The following is a 15,702-nucleotide window of genomic DNA, read 5'->3' on the forward strand; positions in this document are numbered from 1 at the left end:
AACACAAACCCCAGGAACCTACCACCACACAAGGGTGTGGCATGATTTCAACACAACCTGAAAGAATAATATAAGAATTGTTTCTCCACCCTTGTCCACTGATTCTGAAATATGTATTTCCTGTCCAGACCCCAAATATCCAGCATGGATAAAGACAATTCTTCTGAGTTAGCAGAAGTGTCTCCTAGCACATCTAGATGCATGTTTGCCAAGTGACTTCCTCATATGCAACTTGGTGCCCAGGTGGCCTCACCAGCAGAACAAGACCAGAACTGTGGCCCACGGCAAAATGGTACCGTGATTTATAAATCAGCAGGCTTGGTAAACACAGCATGATCTGAAAAACTGTGAATCGGTTGAGCCTATGAATCAAGGTTATGAGGCTGCAACAGAGACTCTGGAGGGCCAGCCTGGTGATGGTGCTGCTGATCCACCCACCAGCCTGACCGACGGCCAGGAACCAGCCACAGCCCATGTCCCTCTACCTGATGCTCACTGCTCTGCCAGAAGCCCGGAGTTCCTCAAGGGCAATGTGGAAAACAAGCAGGGATACCAAGTGTCACGGAACGAATAACAGAAAATGCACTCCTCATTCTAGAAGTCATGGTCCTCAGAAAACTGTTAACTCAACCACACAAAAGAGCAAAACCACATCAGCCAATACCAGACTCCACATGACTAACAAATTCTGCTTATGAGTAGAGGACACTGAGAGAACCCCAGGCACTGACACCAGTAAGGGGACAAACAGAATAATCCATGAAATGGAAAAAAAGTCTTCAAACACAGGGACTGAGCTTCAGTGTGTTGGTGACAGTTCTATGCCTGACGAACAAGCTCTACTTCCATTTCCTGCTAACACCTTCCTTAGCCCTCTTCCCATTCTCACATACCAGTGACACACTCAGAGTTCTCTAAAATAACATGTCCACACTAAGAAATAAAATCCTTTTGAGATCTACATACCAGCACAATAGGGAAAGACATGAGGACATTGTTAGTTCACAGGTAAGCCAAAAAAATTCAGGTGGAAGTGAAAAGCTACACCAAGACACTGGCACAAAATTCCCCGATTACCTGCAAGCCATGCTCCCCGGCGTCATATTTGTTGTCACCGTCTAGTTGTTCTACTGCCACATAATCCACGAATGATTCAAATACTTTAAAGAGAGAAAGAGAAAAGTCAGCTGAAGTTATCAGTAAAGCTTCCATTATAATAAAGCCAACTCAAGTACATTTAGGAACACCAGGGAAGGGAATGTCAGTAACTGGCCTTGAGCGGTAATTCTCAGCCTCCAACACAGACCAGTTAAATGTGCCCTTAACACTTTCACCAATCCAACCAAGGTGTAAACTTTAAGGAGACTGCGAGGGTTTCCTAAAGGTCTTACAAATGCTAACAGGCAGTAAATAAATAGAGAAGATTAAAAAATAACAAGTAAGGGAGTATTTTATGATTTCAGGGCAGGGGTTCTTAGGACACAGAAAGCAAAGACGGATACACTGGGGATCACTAATATTATCAGATTCTGTGAAACAAATGGCAACATTGAAAGAGTGAAAAGGTAAGCACAGGACGATCACAGTCTGGGGGGGGATGATGTCAGCGACTTCACCCAGAACTAGCGTCCAGAGCACAGGAAGAACTCCTGCTGTGGTGGTGACAGGACAACAGGAACTGGCCTATTCTCCTGCACTGCACAAGTGAAACACTGGACTCTGGAAAACAACAGCGTTCATGCTCTGGACCATAGGCAGTGAAAGTGGTGAATCCAGAGAGAGCCTGTCAAGTGTCCCGGCAACTGCATACTTTCCAGGCCACAGCACAGCAAAGAGAAGCCCAAACAGGGCTGGCCCAGAATGTCCCAGAGAGAATGAGGGGCCCAAGGCAGCTCCAATGTGTAGGACAGGGTGCCCAAGAACAGAAAGCTGCACAGGAAACGAGTTCCAGCGACTTGCAGAGGGTTCTCCTGGAGCCTTCCCAGAGTGCTAATCACAATATTCAGTACAGTGAGGAAAGAATCTGGGGCTGGAGAAAGAAGCACCACAAGGATCAGGGAAACAGCCCCCGCACTCCACCAGCCTGTGTTCCCTCCCGCCATAGTGGGAAAGCCTCCTAAGTCAGGCACTTCAGGCTCAAAACTCAGAAAGCCGTTGCCTCAGTTATGGGGACAAATTAGCTCTCAACTAAGAATGGTTGTGCTCCCACAAACTGTTATCAACTCCCGCACAAACCTTACAAAGCAAGCCTTGAAGAATACAAATCACTGCCAAGTAACTTAACTGTGCTCCAGAACAAAGGTTAAGAATGGCTTAACCTTTCAACACCCAACAAGAACACAATCACAATGGCTGGCATCCAATAACACATTACCAGACATACAACGAGATGGAAAATACAGCTCGTGGTAAAGACAAAGGTGACTCAACAGAAGCAGACCCAGAAGTCACCGAGGTGACAGAATTTGTAGACAAGGACATTAAGTTATTATTAACCATATTCCACTATGGTCAGACAGTACCCAAACTGCCAATAAGCACATGAAAAGGTGACTACCTCATGATCAGGGAAGTGTAAGTTAAAACCAAGATAGCACCATACTCCCACTAAAAAGTCCAGTCTGATCACTGACAGCTTTCACACACTGCTGGGCAGGAGGGCTGTGTGAAGCTGATAAGCCACTGAGGGAAACTGGCTGGCTTTATCTATTAGGTTGAACATGTGTGTTCCCTGTAAGCCAGCAATCCCACTCACCATCAATGCAAATATATGTGCACCAGAAAGAGAAAAAAACAAGGCAGACAAGGGGCTCATACCTACAGGCTCACACTGAAAACAGTCCATGTATCTCTCAAGAAAAGGTGATCCCAAAACTCTTACAGTATATCCCCAAAGTGAAATACTATAATCAATAAAAATGACCAAATTATTGTTACTCAAAACATAGGTGCAATTCCACAGACATAATGCTGAGCAAAGTAAATGAGGAAGACACTATATCCTACGTAAATATTTTCCACATAGGTATGTGGAAAATACCTATATAGGTTATATATAGGTAAATATAACCTATATAGGTAAATATAACCTATAACGGGACATTAGAAACCCAAACAGTCGTCTCCTCTGAAGAGGAGGTAGTGACTGGGAAGGACCGAGGCAGGGATGGGTGTGCCAGCAAAGTTCTGTTTCTCGACCTGGCTCTCCACTCTGTGAGCTGTACACTCATCATTTGGCAGTTTTCTCTCTCTGCTCAAGTTTAATCAAAAGCATTTGTGTGAGTAAAGCATTAAGTCGCAACAGAAATGATCAGAAGATCAACAGGCCACTGTGTGCACAGAACTTACTGTTTTTCTTTCCTTTTATGCTCAGCTGGATATCATAATAATCTTCTCTTCTATCAGATCGATAGTCCACCTCTTTACACTGGATATAGGACTGCAAATGAGGGAAAGACGGCACAAGTATTATTAATCAGCAAAATGTACACATTTCAAAATCTTTTAAAATTATCCTTTTAAAGTGATAATCACGTACCACCATTTTGCCTCTGAATAATTTAGGTATGGTGCCTTCTACACATGTGCCTTTCATCTTATTTTCCACATTATCAAGCAGCTGGAAGAGAAAGTTTGGGCTTTAAGAGGATGTTATGCCTTATCAATATACAGTAATTTGCAATATGACTAGGAAATTGCAATGGTCCAAGACATTCTAAGACTATAAATAGTATGACCTTCAGCATGCAATTATCCAAAACATACAAAATCTTCTGTCTTGGTTGGATGGTTACAAAAATATCTACATGCAACAGTTGAGATTAACCCTCTAAACAGCCTCCGGAATGAATTAGTAATCTGTAGTGCCTTTAGAAGCATTTTTTATATTCATTTTACCTCTGTGGAAAAGCATGTAAATTGAGCACTAAACTTAACTTGTATTGGTCCACACCAAGAGATTAATGAGGTTGAGCCTGTCAACAGGATTGACTGGTTTGTCCATGGATATTTAATGAACTGGATTCAATCCAGCTAGTGCTGCAAAAAACAAATCACACCTTGCCCAGCCAATCACCTTGAATAGCCATTTCATGTTGTGTGTGTGTTTGTGCATCTTTCATCACAACTGAAAGAATGGAAATTTGCTAGTGACTAAAGCTGGTTTTGGGAGAATCACTCACACAGAGGTCTGCCTCAAGCAGAACTTCTGTGCAAAGAAGGGGTCTGGATGCTGCAGGGCGATAACAGAAGTCACTCTCGCAAACTGAAGCAGTGGAGTCAGACAGCTACTCCAGCCAATAGCAACTCAAGTAGATATTCCAATTAACACATTATCCTACTACAATATTTAAATTCAAGTTTCCCCTCAAACTTCCCTCTCAAATAATTTTTTCATTCTTTCTGGCTTTTAAACTATATAAATGCTCCTTTTTTCCTTCCAGCTTAGTTTTGGGCCCGAACAAATGTGGGCTTATCTAAATTATGGTGACGTGAAGTATGCCTGAGGTTCTACTTGATAACAACTTCTGACAGTGCTTCAAAATATTAAATGTCAGTAGTATATAATTATAGCTGAAAACTTACCACTCGGCATAGCTCTTGAACATCATGTTGCATGAAGCTATCTAAAGTTTCCCACCTTGGAAAGATAAAGTGAACATTTATATATACCAAAGCATCCAAACTCCAAATAAGAGTAAATTAGTAAGTAGTGTAGATTAAAAAACCACACTGCATAATCATCCATTATTCTTAAATTTATTTTCTGACACTATTTGGGGGTTATAACTCAAAGATAAACTGAGTTTTGTCAGAACACCCAAATGCTAACAACTTTATCTTGTTCTAAACAACTTACTACAAGGGGAGGACATGTTTGCAAGTAAGTGCATGAGGGGGACCCAACAATATTGGAATTTATTTTTTTTAATTGTATATTTATTCTTACATAAACTTCATCCACCTTCAACGTACTCTCCATTTGATGCTGCAATACACCTATCGAGACATTGTTTCCACTGCTCAAAATGATTTCTGAGCATGTCAGTTTTGATGCCTTTTTGTACTTCTGCCATTTTTTGTTTCACCTCTTCTACATGCTCAAAACGTTTCACTTTGAGGACTTTTTTCATTCCCAGAAACAAACAGAAAAAGTAAACAAAAATGCCACTTGGGGTAGGGTTGGGTGAATAGTGGGTGTGCGGCACAAGGGGTCAGGCTGTTTTTGGTCAAAAACTGAACACTCAGCATGGTGTGGGCAGGTGCACTCATAAATCACCCATCATGAAATGGGCAAACATGTTGAAAGGGTCTTCAAAAAAAAAAAAAAAAAAAAGGAGCTCCTACCCTTTGCAACAGCATGAATGCAACTGGAAAGTATTATGCTAAGCAAAATAAGCGAGGCAGTGAAAGACAAATACCATATGATCTCACCTTTAACAGGAACCTAAACAACAAAACAAAGAAACAAGTAAAATATAACCAAAGACACTGAAATAAAGAACAGACTGACAGAGTTCAGAGGGGAGAGGAGAGGGAATTTCAGGGGAAAAGGGGAAGGGTTTACAGGAACGAGTATAAAGGACACATGGATAAAAACTAGAAGCGGTTGGAAATGGGAGGGAGGAGGAGAGGGCAGGGTGGGTGGGTTGGGATGGGAGTAAAAGATAGAAAATTGTACTGCAACAACAATTAAAATAAAATTTAAAAAAAGAAAAAAAGAAAGGGTCTTCAAAACAATTCTCTTAAGTAGAACATGTTCTTGCACAATGTCACCTGGTACACTGATACAGGGTTTCTAGAACACTCACCTAGAAAGGGAACCCTGTACTACAAGGGGCCCTCCCTCTAGAAGATAATTCCAATTTGGGGGGGGGGTGTTGTACCCCTTTGTAATTCATTTAAAATCTAGACATGTCTTTTTCTTTTTTCAAAAAAATTATTTTATTGTTGTTCAATTACAGTTGTCTGCATTTTCCCCCTACCACTCCCCTCCACCCTAGCCAAACCCACCCCCCTCCCTTGCTTCCACCCTCCCCCTTGGTTTTGTCCATGTGTCCTTTATAGTAATTCATGAAAATCCTTTCCCCCATTGTCCCCTCCTCCCTCCCCTCTGGTTATTGTTAAATTGTTCTTAATTTCAATGTCACTGGTTATATTTTGTTTCCTTTTTTTCTTTTGTTATGTTCCAGTTAAAGGTGAGATCATGTAGTATTTGTCCCTCACCGCCAGGCTTATTTCACTTAGCATAATGCTCTCCAGTTCCATCCATGCTGTCATACAGGGTAGGAGCTCCTTTCTCTCTGCTGTGTAGTATCCCATTGTGTAAATGTACCGTAGTTTTTTGATCCACTCATTTACTAATGGGCACTTAGGTTGCTTCCAGTACCTGGCTATTGTAAATTGTGCTGCTATGAACATTGGGGTGCATAGGTTCTTTTGGATTGGTGTTTCAGAGCTCTTAGGATATAATCCCAGCAGTGGAATTGCTGGGTCAAAAGGCAGTTCCATTTTTAGTTTTCTGAGGAAATACCTTACTGTTCCCCACAGTGGTGGCACCAGTCTGCATTCCCACCAACAGTGCACTAGGGTTCCCTTTACTGCACATCCTCTCCAACACTTGTTTGTTGATTTGTTTCTGAAGGCTATTCAGACTGGTGTGAAGTGGTATCTCATTGTGCTTTTAATTTGCATCTCTCTGATGGCTAGTGATGCTGAGCATCTTTTCATGTGTCTCTGCATCCTCTGTATGTCCTCCTTGGAAAAGTGTCTGTTCAAGTCTTTTGCCCATTTTTTATTGGGATTTTTGTCTCCCTGGAGTGGAGTCATGTGAGTTCTTCATATATTTTGGAAATCAAACCCTTGGCTGAGGTATCATTGGCAAATATATTTTCCCATATAGTTTGTTCTCTTTTCATTTTACTGTTTTCTTTAGCCATGCAAAGCTTTTTAGTTTGATGAGGTCCCATTTGTTTATTCTTTCCTTTATGTCCCTTGCTTTAGGGGACATATCAGTGAAGATGTTGCTGTGTGGAATGTCTGAGGTTTTCCTGCCAATGTTTTACTCTTAGGGCTTTAATGGTGTCACGACTGATATTTAAGCCTTTTATCCACCTTGAATTTATTTTTGTGTATGATGTAAGTTGGTGATCGAGTTTCTTTTTTTTTCTTTCTCTTTTTGCATGTAGCTGTCCAGGTCTCCCAACACCATTTGTTGAAGAGGCTATTTTCATTCCATTTGATGCTACTTCCCCCTTTGTCAAATGTTAATTGATTGTATGACTTGGGTTTATTTCTGGGATCTCTGTTCTATTCCATTGGCCTATGTGTCCATTCTTATGTCACAATGAGGCTGTTTTGATTACAGTGTCTTTGTAATACATTTTGAGATCAGGTATTGTGATCCCTTCTACTTTGTTCTTCTTTCACAAAATTGCTGCAGCTATATGGGGTCATTTATGGTTCCATATGAATTTCTGAATATTCTGTATCTGTGAAATATACCATTGGTATTTTAATAGGGATTGCATGGAGTCTATAAATTGCTTTGGGTAGTATGAACATTTTGATGCTGTTAATTCTTCCAATCCATGAACATGGTACATGCTTCCATTTGTTTGTGTCTTCCTTAATTTCTTTCTTCAGTGTTGTATAGTTTTCTGAGTACAGGTCTTTTACCTCTTTGGTTAGGATTATTCCTAGGTATTTTATTTTTCTTGTTGCTATGTCAAATGGGATTTTTTTCCTGATTTCTGTTTCTGATACTTCATTGCTGGTGTACAAAAATGCCTTTGATTTCTGAATATTAACTTTGCATCCTGCTGTTTTGCCAAATTCACTCATTAGGTCGAATAAATTTTTGGTGGAGCCTATAGGATTTTCTATGTAAACTATCATGTCATCTGCAAACTGATAGTTTTGCTTCCTCCTTTCCAATTTGGATGCCTTTTATATATTTTTCTTGTCTGATTGTTGTGGTTAAGACTTCCAATACTATGTTGAATAGAATCGGTAAAAGCAGGCATCCTTTTCTTGTTCCTGATCTTAGTGGGAAAGCTCTAAGTATTTACCCATTGAGGATGATGTTGGCTGTAGGTCTCTCATATATGGCCTTTATTATGTTGAGGAATGCTCCCTCTATTCCCATTTGCTGAGTGTTTTTATCATAAATGGGTTCTGTACCTTATCAAATGCTTTTTCCACATCTATTGATATGATCATGTGATTTTTCTCTTTTGTTTTGTTTGTGTGATATATTATGTTTATTGATCTGTGAATATTGTACCATCCTTGCATCCCTGGGATGAATCCCACTTCGTCATGGTGTATGATCTTTTTAATGTATTGCTGGATGTGATTTGCCAATATTTTGTTGAGGATTTTAGCGTCTATGTTCATCAGCAATATCGGCCTGAAGTTTTCTTTCTTTGTTGTGCCTTTATCTGGTTTTGGGGTTAGGATGATGCTGGCTTCATAAAAAGAGTTTGAGAGTCTTCCATCTTTTGAATTTTTTGGAATAATTTGTGAAGGATAGGGCTTAGCTCTTCTTTAAATGTTTTGTACAATTCTCCTGTAAAACTGTCTGGTCCAGGCTTTTGTGTGTTGGAAGCTTTTTGATTACTGCTTCAATTTCATCACTATTATTGGTCTGTTCAGGCTTTCTGCTTCTTCTTCATTCACTTTTGGAACATTGTATTTTTCTAAAAATTTGTCCATTTCACCTAGGTTTTCCAATTTCTTGGCATCTAGTTCTTCCTAGTAATTTCTTACAATCCTTTGTATTTCTGTGGTGTCAGTCATAATCTCTCCTCTTTCATTTCTGATTGTGTTTATTTGGGCCCTCTCTTTTTTTTCTTGATGAGTCTGCTTAAATTAAAGACTTGTCAATTTTGTTTATCTTTTCAAAGAATGAGCTCCTGGATCTATTGATCCTAAGAATTGTGCTTGTAGTCTCCATGTCATTTAATTCTGCTCTATTCGTGGTTATTTCTTTCCTTCTACTTGCTCTGGACTGTCTTTGTTGTTGTTCATCAAGTTCTTGTAGGTGTAGGGTTAGATCATTTGTTTGAAATGTTTCTATCTTTTTTAGGTATGCCTGTATCGCTATGAACTTCCCTCCCAGGACTACCTTCGCTGAGTCCCATAAATTTGGGGTTGTTGTGACTTCATTTTCATTTGTTTCCAGAAACTTTTTGATCTCTTCCCTAATCTCTATCTTGACCCATCCATTGTTTAATAGCATGCTATTCAATCTCCATGAATTTGAGTGTTTTGGGTTTTTTATCTTGGGGTTGGTTTTCAGTTTCAGTCCCTTGTGGTTGAAGAAAATGCTTGATATGATTTCAAATTTCTTGAATTTGTTGAGGCTTGTTTTGTGTCCTATCATGTGGCCTATCTTTGAAAATGTTCCATGCGCATTAGAAAAGAATGTGTATTTAGCTTCTTTGGGATGAAGGCTCTATATATATCAGTTAAGTCCATTTCATCTAGGGCATTGTTCAATGCCACAATCTCTTTGTTGATACTTTATTTGGAAGATCTGTCCATTTTTGACAGTGGGGTGTTAAAATCCCCTACTATAATTGTGTTGCTGTCAATATCTTCCTTGAAGTCCTCCAAAGTTTTCTTTATGTATTTCGGTGCTCCTATGTTGGGTGCATATATATTTATAATGTTTATGTCTTCTTGATGGATTCTTCCCTTGAGTATCATGAATTGACCTTCGGGGTGGCTTTTTATAGCTCCTATTTTGAAGTCTATTTTGTCTGATATGAGTATTGCTACCCCAGCTTTTTTTTTCTTTTTTTTAACATTTGCTTGGAAAATTTGTTTCCAGCCCTTCACTTTCAGTCTGTGTAGGTCTTTTGTCCTGAGGTGGGTCTCTTGTAGGCAGTATATGTGTGGATCCTATTTTCTTAACCATTCAGCTATTCTGTGTCTTTTGATTGGGGCATTTAATACATTTACGTTAAAGGTTATTATTGATAGGTACTTATTCATTGCCATTTTTCTGTACCTGTGTTTCTCGCTCAAAATCTCTCTCTCTCTCTCTCTCTCTCTCACTGTTTTTCTTCCTGTTCTTAAAGGAGACCCTTTAGCATCTCTTGCAGAGCTGGTTTGGAGGAGGTATATTCTTTGAGGCTTCTTTTGCCTGGGAAGCTCCTTATTTGGCCTTCTATTTTAATTGAGAGCATTTCTGGATAAAGTAGTTTTGGTTGCAGGCCTTTGGTTTGCATTATTTGGAATATTTCTTGCCATTCCTTTCTGGCTTAGAGCCTTTCCATTGAGAAGTCAGCTGCTAGGCTTATCGGGGCTCTCACGTATGTTACTGCCCATTTCTCCCTTGCTGCCTTAAAGATTCTCTCCTTGTCTTGGAATTTTGACATTTTAACTATGATGTGTCTTAAAGTGGGCCTCTTTGGGTTCCTCTTCATTGGGACTCTCTGTGTTTCCTGGATTTGTGTGACTATTTCCTCTCATCAAATTAGGGAAGTTTTCCATCATTACTTCTTCAAACAGGGTTTCCATCCCTTGCTCTCTTCTTCTCCTCTGGTATCCATATTATATGGATATTATTACGTTTCATATTGTTTCACATTTCCCTTAACCCCTCTTCATTCTTTCTGAGCCTCTTTTTCTTTTCTTGCTTTTTCTGGGTGTGTTTTTCTACCTTGTCCTCCAGTTTGCTGATCCAATCCTCTGCTTCATCGATTCTGTTTTTGATTCCTTCTACTGTGTTCTTCAGTTCAGAAATTGTATTCTTCATTTCCTCTTGGCCCTTATTGATAGTCTCTATTTCCTTTTTCATGTTGATATAGTTTGCAGTGAGTTCATTGTAGTTTCCCTGTAGGTTTTGGTAGTTCTCTGTGAGGTCATTGAGCTTCCTTATAATTATTGCTTTGAACTCAGTATCTGATAGATGGCTTGCCTCTGTTTCATTTAGCATCCTTTGTCAGGCTTCCTCCTTTCCTTTCACTTGGGGATTGTTTCTTTGTCTTCCCATTGTTTGTGAGACTCTTCTTGTTAGCCTCTGCTTCTTAAATTGATCTGTTCTGAGTCCCTGGGTTTATGGTGTGAACTCCTATGTTAAAAGACCTGTGAGATTCAATGGTGCAGTCTCCTTGATCTCCTGAGCTTGCAGGTCTTGGGCTGTCATTTATGTTGGCTCTCTGTATGTCTCTGGGTTTTGACTGTTGTTGGGTCTTTCTTTGGTGGGTCCTTTCCTGCAGCTGGTTAACTGAGGGTCACTCCATCCACCACGTCTTGTAATCTGCTGTGCAGGTGTAGACTGATTGTATTGAAGCTTCTTTCTGTCTGTATGAGGTTTTGAGGTTTCTCTCTCACTCTTGTTCAGTTTTTCGTTCCGGGTAATTTCTCCACCATTTAGCTATATTTCCAGATCAGTCCTGGGATGATGTTAGTATGGCTTCCACTCCCTCCTTCACATTCTTTCATGTTATCTGTTGGTGGTTCCTTTGTTAGTGGCTTTCCTCTTCCAGCAGGTATACTGGTGTTCACAGCTCTCACCTACCCATTTTTGTGATCAGTTGGAGGAGGAAGGCAAAATTATTTAAGACATTGGGAGTATATTCTATGGTATTTAAAGTACCAACCCACAGAGAAGAGATAGGAAATCCTTTGGATATATAACTGTCCTTTTCTTGACAGGTAAAGCTTTAAGTTGTAAATTGTTTCTCAAGCAAAATTCTAAAACCAGGCTGCTCTTTCCAAAGTGGTCAGATAAAATACAATGATAGAAACACTCTGACATAATTAAATGCCTACACAGTGTTTGTAATTCTTCTGTCATTTCATTCATCCTTAAAGTAGCAGCAGAGGGAAAGGCAGATTTCCAATACATACCCGAATGATTTTGTTAGCTTCTTTGTCCCTACGGGCTTATCACTGTGCTGTAGTTGATAGAACACTCTCTGCAATGCTAAAGGGACACTTTTGGATGAGTCATCACCCTCTGTTGGCATCATGTAAACGGCCTAAAAGGATTAAGAAATAAAAATGAAATTTGATGTGACAATATCACTTCTAATATCACAATGGCTATGGTAGTTTAATTAAGGCCACTACATAGGCCAGGAAGGTTTTTTTTTAATTGGAAATCATAAAAGTCTTTAGAATCAATCTAGAAAATACAAGGTGGCAAAAAATGTATTTTTTTCTATGACCTATAGCTCACCATCCAAAGACAATCACTTTCATCTCAGACTTCTCAGAGCAACATTTTAAAACAACATTACTTATAAACAGAAGATTTAATGAAACAAATGCTACTGACACGACCCACATTCAGCTATTCCCGGGATCTAGCCTACCACAGTAACTCAACTGAAGAACAGCGCAAACATGAAAGGAAAGCAGCAGACCAGCCAGTGCTGCCCCCACAACCAGGAGTCTGTGTTGCCTGCACTGCTCCATGCTGCTCACATGACTTTCCTAAAGTACAAATGGCTGTCTCATCTGCATTACAATCTAGGCAAGTCTGCTCTGGTTTAAGTAGTCTTACAAAAATACATTTTTTTTCACCCTGGCTGGTGTGGCTCAGTGGATTGAGTGCCAGCCTGTATATCAAAAGGTTGCTGGTTCCATTCCCAGTCAGGGCACATGCCTGGGTTGTGGGCCATGTCTCCAGCAGTGGTGCTTGAGAGGCAACCACACACTGATGTTTCTCTCCCTTTCTTTCTCCCTCCCTTCCCCTCTGTCTAAAAATAAGTAAAATATTTTTCAAAAATAAATACATTTTGTCTATAATATGTGAAAACTACATTTTGCAGCTAGTTCTCCGACTGATCAATTTTTCATATAAAACTTTTTCAAGTGCTGTCAATGGCTTTCATATTGAAAAAATACACATATTACTTCTAGCTCAAAGTTAGGATCATTAGCAGTAGTGAACTTTTGACCACCCTGGTTAGCTTTAAGTGTCCAAACACTGAGGACTAAAGATATGAGCAAGCATGACATAGGGGCCTCTCTGGAGACAGCACTGTGTAAGAGAAGACAAGGCAAAGTTTGGCAAGAGGACTTTGCTTGTCCCTTAATACTTGAGAGAAAAGGGTAGGTGGGAGGCTGAGGAGAGAAATACCATCCATTTACCTTTCGTAGTTGATTTGTGAAAAATAAAGTCTGCAGCAGGCTGTTCATGTAACAAGTCGCTCCCTGATTCTTCAGACCGACATAGCCCGTGTGCTTCTTTGAATCCCACCTACAAGATCAGTTTCAGGTTGAGGGAAAACCGCACAGGACACATCCTTGCTTCTGCCACGTGTGTGGAGCGATTCAACCAGATGTCAGCCTGGTGGCTGACATTTCACTGCTATTTCCCACCATCCTGACACAGGAATGAAGGCTCAGCACCCCTCCAAGTTAATAACTCATCACCAGGCCCATGGCACTAAGGACACTATGGCCAGGAGTTCATATCACGGGGCTCCCTTTAATGGTCATTGATTCTGCCCACCTGAGTGCATGGACCAGTGCTAATTCAACCCCAGCGTTCAAGAAGCAGCTGAAAACACTATCTGCTGAGAGCAGCATGGCCATCACTTACCAAGATCAGCACTCACAGATACAGCTTACAGTCTACAAACTTGTAGCAAACTGACCCCCAGTGTAGTCCTATTACATTCATACTAGGTCACACGTACTCAGCAAGAAATGGAAATGGGTGGGACCCCTATTTTCTCTTGTCATACACACATGGAAAGACAAGCATGTATACTGGCAAGTTTTAATGCAGACTTTCAAACATCTACAACCTTTTCTTATTAGTCTTCTATAATGCAAAGACATAAACAAATGTGATCTCCAATGAGTGTGACCAATCCCTTTGTGAGGTCAAAGTTGATAGTACTCTGATTCCAGAGGTTAATCCATGGCCTTGCAAACACACTCAGGTGTGTCAAAAGGTCCCGGTTAAAATTCATGTGTGTTAAACTTACTTCTTAATAAATAGTAACAGGAAAATACACTAAAAAATAATTTTTAAAAAATCATTTTTAAATTGTCAAGAAAATGCTAGAACCCTGAGATAAAAATGAATATTTGAACAAGTATAATCATAAAGATTTAGGAAATAATGGTTGAATAAGGTTTTTTTAATGATTTTATTTATTCATTTTTAAAGAGAGGGGAAGAGAGGGAGAAAGAGAAGGAGAGAAAAATCAATGTGTGGTTGCCTCTCACATGGCCCCCACTGGGGACCTGGCCCACAACCCAGGCATGTGCCCTGACTGGAAATCAAACTGGTGACCCTTTGGTTCACAGCCCACACGCAATCCACTGAGCTACACCAGCCAGGGCAGTTGAATAAGTTTTGACAAGTGTGGCTGAACCAATAAATCTCTTTTGATTGGTAACATTGAAAAGTCAATGTACTTTTTAAAGTCAAGAGACATAGGGAAAAGGTTTTAAATGAAAGGGGAAACCCCCACAACAATTTTAATTAGAACTTGCTTGTTTCAGACCCCTACTTTAGGTCTTTCAATACAAGATAAGTGCGTGTTTTGAAAAGGCTACTCAAGAAAAGCCTGATTCCTCTGGTATCAGTTCAATTAACATAAAGCTAATAAATGTTATTAGCATTTTTTTTTAAATTCCAGTGCCTCAAGCCAAGATGGAAGCATAGGTAGATGCACTGTGCCTCCTCACACAACCAAAACTAAAGACAACAAAATTTTAGAAACAAAAAACAACCAGAACAGAGAGAAATGAACTGAATGGAAGTCTGACAACCATTCATCTAGACCGGTAAGGAGGGGTGGAGTTGGAGGCCTACGGAGAGGGGTCCTGGCAGGAAAAAGCAGTGGCTTGGCAGACATGGGCACACAGGGCACAGGCGGTAGTTGGCAGACCCCAGAAGCGCAGGGGCAGCTGACGGACCCAGTGGCAGACCCTGGGCATGGGAGGTAATGAGCAGACCTAGTGAGGTGCACAAGGCAGCTGGCTGTCTGCAGTCACACATTCACGTACAGATAAACTAGGTGAAAACGGGCAGCGACACAGACCACACAACCCAGGGACCCAGCGCTGGGAAACAAAGCCTAAAAGCACCAACCGAAAACACCTGTGGGGGCTGAGGCCAGGAGAGTCTCTTAGACTCACAGGAGAGCTCCTTGGGGAGACCCACAGAGTCCTAGAACATACACAAGCCCACCTGCCCAGGAGCCAGCACCAGAAGGCCCCAATCTGCTTGTGGGAAGCGTCAGAGGGGACTGAAGTCCTACAGAGAGTGGAGCAGGCACCATTGTTCCCTCTTGGACCCCGCCCCCACATACAATATCACAACCCAGCAACTGAGGTGCCCTGCCCTGGTGAACACCTAAGGCTCCACCCCTCATACGTAACAGACGTGACCAAACCAAAGGAAAAAAAAAAAAGATGGCTCAAACAGAATTAAAAGCCCCAGAATCAATATTTTTAAGCGACCGAGAGAGAGCCATCCTATCAGATGCACAGTTCAAAGCACTGGTGATCAGGATGCTCACAGAATCGGTTGATTTTGGTTGCAAATTAGATGAACAAATGAAGGCTACACTAAGTGAAATGAAGAAAAATGCACATGGAACCAACAGTGATGGAAAGATAACTTGGGTTTCAAATTAATGCAAGGGACCAGAAGGAAGAAAGGAACAACCAAACAGAAAAGAATGAAGAAACAAGAATTCAAAAAAATGAAGAGAGGCTTAG

At 40.6% G+C, this 15,702-nt stretch overlaps 1 protein-coding gene across 1 annotated transcript in view; it reads right to left on the bottom strand.

Moving 5' to 3' along the window:
* Nucleotides 1-15,702, bottom strand: part of LOC123818223 (ubiquitin carboxyl-terminal hydrolase 7-like) — a gene marked incomplete at its 5' end in the record, with an annotated part of 47,499 nt that overhangs the window by 18,833 nt on the left and 12,964 nt on the right. The window contains 6 exons of the mRNA XM_045838206.1: nt 1,078-1,160; nt 3,349-3,439; nt 3,539-3,619; nt 4,585-4,639; nt 11,863-11,993; nt 13,111-13,219. Of these exons, the coding sequence (XP_045694162.1) occupies nt 1,078-1,160; nt 3,349-3,439; nt 3,539-3,619; nt 4,585-4,639; nt 11,863-11,993; nt 13,111-13,219 (550 nt within the window). The remainder of the gene's footprint in view (nt 1-1,077; nt 1,161-3,348; nt 3,440-3,538; nt 3,620-4,584; nt 4,640-11,862; nt 11,994-13,110; nt 13,220-15,702) is intronic.

The sequence above is a fragment of the Phyllostomus hastatus genome, unplaced genomic scaffold (genome assembly GCF_019186645.2).
Source record: "Phyllostomus hastatus isolate PE091 unplaced genomic scaffold, TTU_PhHast_1.1 phas_contig_263, whole genome shotgun sequence".
NCBI classification, from domain to species: domain Eukaryota; kingdom Metazoa; phylum Chordata; class Mammalia; order Chiroptera; family Phyllostomidae; genus Phyllostomus; species Phyllostomus hastatus.